We start from the raw sequence: 10,275 nt of genomic DNA, 5'->3' as shown, positions 1-10,275 counted from the left end.
GTCAACTGGAAACCTGGACTTCTTGCAGCTACACGTCAGGAGCAGATTCCTGAGGCAGACGGGAGGAAAGCTGCTGAAAATCAGCTCAACAGAAAGTTATGAAACAATTGGAACTACCGCCACCTAGAGGAAGATAAATGAAGCTACATGTACACTGGAAAGGGTATTTAATTCCTCCTGATTTAAAGTTTGACCAGTGAGAGTGTAATCTCTCTCACACACACACACACACACACAAAATAATGAAAGTAATCGTAGCCACAGCTCGTCATTTAGTTGCCATTTTAGAAATAGTAAAAAAGGACCAAGAGAAGTTGCCTTATTTAAAGATTTATTAATTTATAATACAAGCTTTTATGTAGACCACATTGCATTTTAGTTTTTTACATTTAATCATACTGGGCTAAACTTCATAGCAGTGACATTGATTGACTAAAACACAAACCAAAGGACACTCAATGGAAGGAATCAAAAGGTTTCCGACTGTTTCTGAAGAAACCGCAGCCCATCAACACTCCCACTTTCACTTTTATTTTTTTTTAAAGACCACATGCCCTCAACCAGTCCTCATACAGTATGCCACGTGCATCATACGCACTCATACAGACTCATACAGACTCACCCACACTAAAATTGAACAAATACCTTTACACAAGATAAAAATTGATATATTTAAATTTCAATATTAATGGTATTACTGAATTCCACGATAAAAGGCAAACATGAAGTAAAGACGGCATCCAAATGAAAAGGAGGTGAAACACCACCAAAAGATTTTCCTTACGACTCGTCATCCAAGTGGCAGAAACTCTCCCCCTCTTCTCAGTGTCCAGTGGGGGGGGGGGGTTCCTCCCTCCCATCTTCAACCGCTTCCTTTGTCTGCGTTTAACTGGCCCGCCGTGTCGAGAGAGCGCCGACATCCTCGTCAATAAAGTCAAAGCCAGAGGTGCGAAAATGACACACAAGCAACCCACCGAATCCTCCCGACTCCATAGTCTACAAGCCGCGAGTCTGCTCCCGTTTCTCATGGACCTGAACGTCCCCTCGGGTGTTTACTCCACCTTATAAAAGTCTTTTCACCATTGGTCCATTTCCAGGAACTAAACAGGTGTATGGTAACGGAGGAAACGCCACTGGTGCTGATACAGACCGACCGGTTCAGTTAGTGAGAAACAGTCTCCTGAGGAGGACGGCACATTTTCTACCAATTAAGGTCTGTTCCTCTGACCAAATTTAAAAAGAAAAAGCCATTGGGGGGGAAAAGATGATGACGATGAAACACAATAAACATTTCTGAATTAACAAACTGGTTAAGTGCAAAGAGAGGGGTTAACACCATTCAGTAAGACCTGGGGAAACATCCATGTGACTAGTAGGGAACGGTAATAGCCAACACATCCTTTATAGCAACTGTGTCCACGATGAGCAACCACTTCTGTGGTCTCCTCCACTACGTACGACAGCTCTTTCAAACTTGTCCAGCAGCAAACAGGGAGCGTAAGGTAATTTTAATGCCATGAACTTTAAATAAAAAGGAACTACAACAGCAAATTCGGCCGACACTAACATTTTTGGGGGGCAAAAAAATATAATTGAAGATATTGGCACAAAAAAAGCCTCAGATTGGACAAGCGTTCAACCAAAAGCTGGCGATGGTCCAACCAGACTTCCTGTGATTTATTCTAAATCCACAGCTGACAGGATGATAGGCAGAAGAGACACGGTGTACGCATGTATATATATATGTGTGTGTTATGTCTGTGTCTGTGTGTGTGTGTGTGTGTGGTTGAGGGTCTTCTGTTGCTTTACAAGAGGAGACAGCAGTTGCTCTCTGTGGTTTTTTCTCTGTTCCTTTGACCTACAGAGACAGGACAGCAGAGACAAGAGGTCAGATTAAAAAAGATAAAAAGCACATATCTCGCTACAGACAGCGTGGGATGAGGTTGAGGTTAACTGCAGTAGAAGCAAATGGCCACTGCACAATGTATGTGAAAGGTCAAACAAAAAGCAACCGTTCAACTTCCGCGCTCTGCCTGAGCAGACACTTTGCACTTAAAGGGTAACTACACCCTTGAATCCTTCCAGAACCTTCTCTCTCGGCATATTTAACAAGAACGCAACACAGGAGCGAGGGAACGTCGCGCTCCTAGTTATCTTGTTAATCTCTGAATACAGACGTTATCAGTGGGCTCATGCGTAGCATCTGCTACCACTGAAGAGGTGTAAATCTTGTTCATGGGCAAAGCTTATCAGGAATGCTAATGCTAACGTTACCGGCAGCTATTTGACCTCACGTTTGCTTGAAATGTTGCTGTTTACGTGAGCCGCAGTGTCCAAAGTCAGCTTAACTACTCTGACATTTCGAATTGAAGTTCGGCCCTTTTCTCTGTACATAGGCAGGCCTGGAGCTAGCTAAATCCCACACAGTACCTCGTCCTGTACCATAATGAAATGATGCTGATGATTAAGAGACAAAGAGAAGATCCTCACCGTGAGAGTTGGGCTCTGGAAGAGTCTCTCTGGCAACCAAGTGCATGACGGTTGTCCGGCCCGGTGGCAGCTTCAGAGCTTTAAACGAAGAAATAAACCTCATGATACATTATTCTTCGCTACATTTAACAATATGCTGAAAGTGCCGATGAAAATGACAATTACATGATGGAAAACGAATGTGTTTGATATGGTTTTATGAATAACGGTGTCTTTGTTAAAAGGTGGTCTTACCTCCCAGGGTAACGTTGCCATGAAGGAAGCGTCCCTGGAAGATGAGGCGCAGTATACTGGAACTGCTCACAGTCTCCTCCTCCCATCCTGTCGAGAAGCAGAGAAACAAGTATTTCACTTAACTGTAGCCCAACCGATACTGGATCTTTGAGGCCAATACTGATATGTAAAATTTGAAAACAGTATTTTTGGCTCATTTCATGCACCAATTTTGGGCAAACTACTTGGAAAGTGTAGTGAGCTGAGCTACCAGTTACTCTTAAATGAAGCTTCACTACACTGAAGCTAGTCCCCAGAGAAATGTAGCAAGCTAAGCTACATGGCAAACGTAGCGACTACAGCACTATTACTGTAGTAGTAATGCTATCAATACAAAACATATAAATATACAAAGGCCTAATGTGCTGTAAACTATAATATTTGAATACTATATTTATCAATTATAATGTGTATTCAACTTTGGACACTTAATTCTAACATCCGTGCATCTTACTACCATTAAATAATACTTAAACAGTGTATATTTGTGGCCTACAGCCAGGGCGACTCCCTCAGGATCGATTCCTCTCTGCCACCTTTTCATCAAGTAAACGCAAGACTGTCTTCCCCACAGCGGAGACGTCGTAGACATCAAGGATCGGTACGCGATGTCATACGGAAGTGCTTCTATCGGCGTCACTTACTGGTCCTTAGCGTTCTATTTCAGACCGCAGCAGAGAGCTCTGCTGCACTTGCGCTTCAGAAATGCAGCGCGTGTGGATGCTACCTTAATACTCGATCAATAAAGGAGTACCGTAGTAACAGCGCTACTTGCAGCGTCGCTACTGACCAACGCTGTTATAAATACATGACACGAATAGTCTCAAAATAGATCATTTCCATTTGTTTGGTTTCAAAATTTTGACCAAGATCCTGAGCGAATATTTTCCAGTTTACCAAATCAACTTTAAAGCAACTGTAATCGTGACAGTTCCTAAATTATTTTAAAACTAGTTTGTCATCTCTGTGCTTTAATCTCTTGTTACTTTTCAGCCGATATGCATGTTGATAGCAATATATCTGTATCGGCTGGTGTATTTATTGATCTGGCTCTATTGTTTACCGTCACTAACCACAGCATAACACCGTTATTACCCAGCCGATCACTTTAAAACTTTTAAACTGTGGTTAGCCCGTGTTCACTTCTAATGTGAACACGGTTTGCATTACAGGTATTCAGTAGTGGAAGGCCACAAAGAAAATGGTCATAGTAAAAGGAAATAGAACAATTAACAAGTTAATTATTATTAATCAACATCATATACAATATTAATTATTTGCAGACAATGAAAATAAATAAGTTTCAGCAAAAACTGTGACTGAAGCTGAAGGACTCATTAGTGAAAAGTAATAAAATCTGGGAAATATATACACTGAAACTTAACGAACACACTAAATAATGCAAACCGAATCATTTAAAAACGTACCAGCAGGCCAGTTCTCAAATACATGCTTGGCGATGTCTGTGGCTGAGTCATTTGGGGAGAAAGTGAAGTCCTGTGTCTTCCCACTGACCAGGATGAGGCGGAGGTGCACCTAAAACAAAAACAAAAAACAGCTTAATCCATAGAAATGTTGTATTAGCCGACAAAAAAAAACAAACACCAAACGTTCATTAAAGTTCTTCTTAATTAGTCGTGGTGGAATCCCTCCACTTCCTCTAACCTCCTCAGTCATGAGGTGAGCTTCAGAAGGCTGTGAAGAGATGGGCATTCCAGCCTAATTAGATTTATCCACACCAGATCTCCACCCTTTCACTGGGCGACTTCATCCACCGAGGGCTTACACTGAAGTGAGCCCCTGTTGCCAGAGACGACAACAGATAAGGGTGGGGCTGATGGGGGAACACTGGCCCTTTAGTTCCCGGGTGCTGCGAGCTCCTCTCCAGGCTGTCGGGCTAATGCGATAACCCCAGGTGTCCCAGACAGCTCTGGGCCATGTTATTAAATTTACATGGCCAGTGCGTAGCCCCAAGGGGGGACTGTGCATATGTGTGGGAGGGTCTTCAACAGTGGGGCTTCCTCCACATTTCATCCTCTGGGCAACTACAAAAGAAACCAACTAACATGCCTTGAAGGCCTAAATATTACACTCACATCAGGAAATTCACACTGCACACTTGTCCTGGTACAAGATTTTTTTAAATATCACAAACTTCTTCTGCATGCAAGGCACAGAAACATGTAAAAAATACAACACACGTTGTAGTAGATCTAACACAACTAATTGATTAATTATGATTTTCTGCTTTACTTTGTCTTATGTGAACCTTCTTTCACAACAGAGAAAAAATAAATATAAAGAAGACGTCACATTGGCTTTATCGTCCAAATAATGAGAAAATAACAGTTAATAGATATTCAAAAATAAAGGTTGGTCGCAGCTCTATATTGTAGTAAAAAAAACAGTTAACATGTAATTATGATGACTAATGACAGCGGCAGAAGGCAACAATTGGTTTAGCTTCTTTGCATTGAAATGAAAGACTATGAGGTGGAAGTACAGACTTTTAGCTTCATGTATGAGGACAATAATCTTCAGCTTTAAGACAAATTGACAATGGTGTTATTTGTACCAAGCTGATCAACTGACCTGAGCCTATTCAAGCTAAAGATAAAGTTCCTCTGAAATATGTAAAACAGTTTATACTGTGGCTGCTGGAGCATCACCAGGTGGGTCATTCATTTCAGGTATGCACACAGACTCCAAACCACAAATGTATTTAAATAAACATCTTGGACCTTCATCGGGTCAAAATGTCTAAAAATGGGCATCACATCCATACTGTATGTACACTGTACCAACTAGTATTATTGTTGATCATCATGTACAATATTCTTTCATTTCCCTTTCATGTAATTTAAAACTATGCTATATGAGGATTTTTTTTAAACTTAGATTTGATCAATTCAAATAAACTGTGGTTTCCCGCCATCTCCTTCTAATAGATGTGAAGCAGACAATAGCCAAGAATTTGCTGTCACAATTTAACATTTATATCAACTTGTCCACTTATTCTATACTGTATCTATCTTGTGGTGAGCTCATGGCCAGGATTCTATCGTCACTCTGACCTGAATTATTGATCCATTTTGGACCTTCAGTCGTTGGATTTGTGCTGCATCAAGTCCTTTTCCTTATTAATCCATCACCAATTATGCCGCTACTCCAAAAAATTACTTTGGAGAAAAAAACAACATCCCATCAACCACTTCCTACTGGGACGTCTCTACTCAAGAGTCAGAGTTAACGGACGGGATTCATTTTCCCCGACATTTGTCCTTCTTCACAAGGAGGGACTTGATCTTTATTTGAGTTACTAAATCACAGAAGAGAGAACAAAGAGACTTAAACATGAGATGCGACGTCAGGAGGGAAACCCCTCTGATCTGTTTACAAATACAATCCTCCCTCAGTGGTACCTCCCCTCCCCCCTCTGAACTCAATAACCTCAATGTGAAGTTACATACCCATGTCATCATTAACGAGCTTTGTCCCCTTTCCCGTCCCTTTCATCCCCAACAAAATAAAAACAAAGTCAGATCTGCCCGATTACCCATGGCAACATCCCGCTACATCCCTCATCACAAATGTTCTTGAGGTTCTCCAATCCAAAGAACAACATTAAATCCTTCAAACACTGCTAAGAATAGTTTTTTAGGGTCAATAGAGCTATTAAAGGCGTAGCCATTCTTGAAGTTGGTCAAGTTATCTAAAACATAACAAGCCAACGAGATGATCTATTAAATCCCACTCTGCCTAGTTGTGGGTTTTTACCTGATGTAGGTATCATCGATAAAAGATTGTATGTTTGGTTAATATATTTTAAAACAATGTTCTGACAGCATATAATTAAAAACAAACGTCACAATGTGTGCGTTGTTTTCTCTCGCCAACAGCCCAAAACCTTAAAAGATTTTCAACTGAGTTTGTAATTAGATAAAACAGAGATCTACACTTTGTGATGTCATATCAGCACATTTGGAATTTTTGGTTTATATATTTTAAACAATAAAATGATGTTCAAAATTGTTGCAAATCAATTTTCTGATTATTTGACTATTTTTTCCAGCACTAAATGTTTCCTTGTTACTCACATTAGCATACAAATAATTGATTGTCTAATTGAGAAGCGGATTACCAAAACACAAAATGCAGCTGGTTACAGCTTTACACATACATCTTTTCTTTGTAAAATCTCAATATAAAGTGAATTCTTGCAGGCGAGAAAGCAAGCGGCCAGGTGTCATAATAAAAAACAACCCCCCCAAAAAGCTTTTATAAATAACTGTTGTCCGTTCATATAGTGGGGGGCTATGGTCAGGATTTAGTAAGAGGGTACAATCAATTGGCGTCTAAACCTTGAAAGGAAAGTAGGGCAACGTTTTAACTGAGATTAGACAGATGGTGTTCACAGGAACAGCAGTCACTGTCCCAGCTAAGTGTTTGTGGACGTTGGCTAATCCATGACACCCCCTCCTACCCCGACCCCCAAATCATTTTAACTTTGAGGAAACGTTACTGTAGCGATATAATCATAACAATGAAATATAGTATGTCTGTGTATCATGCAGCAGCGTTAAGTGTGACAGGCTACAAAGTAGAGAACACAAACAAACACGGATTATCACGGTGGCTTTGTGTTGCTGTTAGAAAATCATGTTCATAGAGGTGTTAGACACTCACTCACCATATCAAGATCCCTCTGAGTGGTCATGGCTCAGCAAGGAGGAAGGCCGTGGACGTTGATCAGAGTGAACAGGGCTGGTGTGCTTCAGCTGCTGGAGACGGGGCCAGAGCCCTGACATAAACAACATAAACAACACAAACACTGTGAAGCCGCTTCCCACCGCCTGGCACCATAACTGCACTGCACATAATCCATTATCCACCGAGCTAACGTGTCACTAACGTTACAGCTAATGTCATAACATTGTCCATCAAATGGCAAACGAGCACATGATTGATTAGTTAGCATAAATCGTGTAAGTAGTGAATAGCCTGGCTCACCTCGCCATGGTTTAGCGAATTCAAATAACAAATTTAGTTTATCAGGCTACGGCAGCGACGAGATTAATATAGTCAGCTTAACTCTCTCTACCAGTAACGTTAGACGCTAAGCTAGCGGGCTAATATCTCTACCATTAGCCAACTACCACAATCGTTGCTAATTAGCTGTGTTTTGACGTTAGTATTGAAACAGCGGGTACATTTATCTCACCCGAGGACAACAACTAGCACCAAGTTTCGTCCTGACAGATGTCGAAAGTGATGGCTGCGAATAAGAAGGCTTCTGCTAACATTAGCATTAGCTGCTGTGTTAGCTTATGCTAATCCTGCTATCTAACGTTATAGCTGGCTAACTAACGTTAGATGTGCAAACGGAAATTTTTAGTCCTGTCGCGCTCACCTGCATCTGACGACTTTGATGAAATTTTGCATTCAGTTGAGTTAACGAATCAGCGGGGAGCGCTTTTCATGAGTAAAATATCGAGTGTTAGATGGTTGTCGTTGACTTCTGCTTCTTTGGGTTTAGGATATCGTTGACTGTGGTATATCGGTGGCTAAAGGACGGGAAGACGCCGGATGTCAGCTGGTTGTAAACATAGAGAACCACCGCAAGTACTTCTGGGAGTTGAAGTTCATAGACAGTGATAGATAGATAGATAGATAGATAGATAGATAGATAGATAGATAGATAGATAGATAAACATCGAACTAAAAGTTCGGAAATTTGTGTTTGGTAGATTATTTCTCTGTTGTAACAATGCTTCTTGGCAATACATTTTATACCGTTGGAAAGCCTGTTTATTTACCTTTCAAACGGTGCCCCATTTGTAAGGATCACATGCATTTCTGGGATGAGCAGCACAGCTGAGTATGTGGGTTGCGCCCATGAAAAATGTGCCAAATCTCTGCCAATGCCAAACAGCACAAATGCACGTTCCTTACAAATGGGGCACCGTTTGAAAGGTACATGAACAGGCTTTCCAACGGTATAACATTTATTGCCAAGAAGTATTGTTACAACAGAGAAATAATCTACCAAACACTAATTTCCGAACTTTTTGTTCGATGTTTAGATAGATAGACAGGATAGATAGACAGACAGGCAGACATGCAGACAGACAGAAAGATACTTTATTAATCCCGCAAGGGGAAATTTGTTCGCTATAGCAGCATTATGATACAGGTAAGCAATCAAAGTAACAGAGTAAAAAAAAATAATATTGAGTACAAAAATGCACAATATATACAATAAAAATAATCGAGTAATAAATATAAATGAACAAATTAAACAGTAGTGCAAAGTTAAATGAATTATCTAAACAGTTGTGCAAAGTTAAATGAATTAACTAAACAGCAGTGCAAAGATTGTAATACAATTGCATCATGCTTTGAAAAAAAAAGACTCAGAAGGTAAGAAGACTGATAAAAACCATTTCCCTTAGTCTTATCATCAACATCACTATAAAAGGCCCCAATACAAAGCATGAATATTTATTCAAAAATAGTACAAACTAAAGGTTACTTAGCTTTTGTCTATAACCTTGGCCTTCATCAGCGGATCGAGTTTACTGAGTTGTCAGGAAAATCATCAATTTACTTTACTTATTACAAAACATGTTTTAATATTCTTTCATAGGAGATTCCTTCTTTCAGCAGAGAGAAAGGTTGTAAAAAAAATGTAAGCAAAAAAGGCTTCAGAAGAGAGTACCGTAAACACAAAAAGTCAACAGAGGAAGTTTGTCACAATTTAGATTGAAATAGTTTCTACTTTGTCTTTGGGTTTTTGTATATGCTCCCGGGCTATACATTTTGAATACTACAAGAGTGAAAACTTTTAAATACTGTGGATTCAATTTTGAGTTAAAAAAGGGGTAAATCTCAGGGTATTGGGAATTTAATCTTCATTAAATGTTTAAATTATATCAATGGTGTAAGGAGGAAAAATTGCATCCTACGAACCAGTTGCCACCCAAATAATAAATTTGACAATGACAGCTATAACCAATGATGGCAGATGGAGGTACAGAATTAACATTTTAGTAATTTAACACATAACCTGCTCGTATAAGCCAAATGTACTGATTTGACGTATCATTACTTGATGGTGGATTGCAACAAACCATATTTAACATTTTATGATATTAAGGGTGACAAGAAATTTAGATATGTACATTCACATCAAAAAAGAAACAATGTACTCATGTTACATGCTTGATTAAAAGGCGTTATGCTATCACCCATTTAAGAGATAAGAGTCTAAAAAACAAAGTGCCAAAGAAAAACCATCTGATAGCCTTGTAGTCAAGACACATACCAGCATCCCCAGAACAATTCTGTACTGTCATTATCAAATAAAGGCAAATGCCAAAAACAATAATTATTCAAAAATAGTTTGAATAATTGCCATTTTTCAGACAGGAATTTGCAACAGCAAGCTACAATACCAACTTATTTACCAATCTTGTGGCTTTGTCTTTTTGAGTCGTGTGTCAAAATGTTTAA

General features: G+C 39.6%; 1 protein-coding gene across 1 annotated transcript; it reads right to left on the bottom strand.

The window, feature by feature from the left end:
- Positions 1 to 324: 324 nt before the first annotated feature.
- On the bottom strand, positions 325 to 8,320 carry ubl3b (ubiquitin-like 3b). Its single transcript, XM_079269113.1, has 6 exons — positions 8,174 to 8,320; positions 7,454 to 7,564; positions 4,191 to 4,299; positions 2,725 to 2,811; positions 2,491 to 2,568; positions 325 to 1,858 (listed from the first exon to the last, which is right to left on the bottom strand). Exons 2-6 carry the CDS (start codon positions 7,478 to 7,480, stop codon positions 1,806 to 1,808), a joined length of 354 nt encoding a protein of 117 aa, XP_079125239.1. The 5' UTR covers positions 7,481 to 7,564; positions 8,174 to 8,320; the 3' UTR covers positions 325 to 1,805.
- Positions 8,321 to 10,275: the final 1,955 nt, after the last annotated feature.

Source organism: Melanostigma gelatinosum, assembly GCF_949748355.1.
Source record: "Melanostigma gelatinosum genome assembly, chromosome: 5".
NCBI classification, from domain to species: domain Eukaryota; kingdom Metazoa; phylum Chordata; class Actinopteri; order Perciformes; family Zoarcidae; genus Melanostigma; species Melanostigma gelatinosum.
The sequence above is the reverse complement of the archived record's forward strand: the minus strand, read 5'-3'. Positions and strand labels throughout refer to the sequence as shown.

Excerpts from the sequence above, each read along its gene's own strand:
- ubl3b (XM_079269113.1), bottom strand. The coding sequence starts at position 7,480 with ATGACCACTCAGAGGGATCTTGATATG. Across the intron at positions 4,300-7,453 it reads CTCAGAGGGATCTTGATATG|GTGCACCTCCGCCTCATCCT; the intron begins GTGAGTGAGTGT and ends TTTTTGTTTTAG. Across the intron at positions 2,812-4,190 it reads ATTTGAGAACTGGCCTGCTG|GATGGGAGGAGGAGACTGTG; the intron begins GTACGTTTTTAA and ends GCTTCTCGACAG.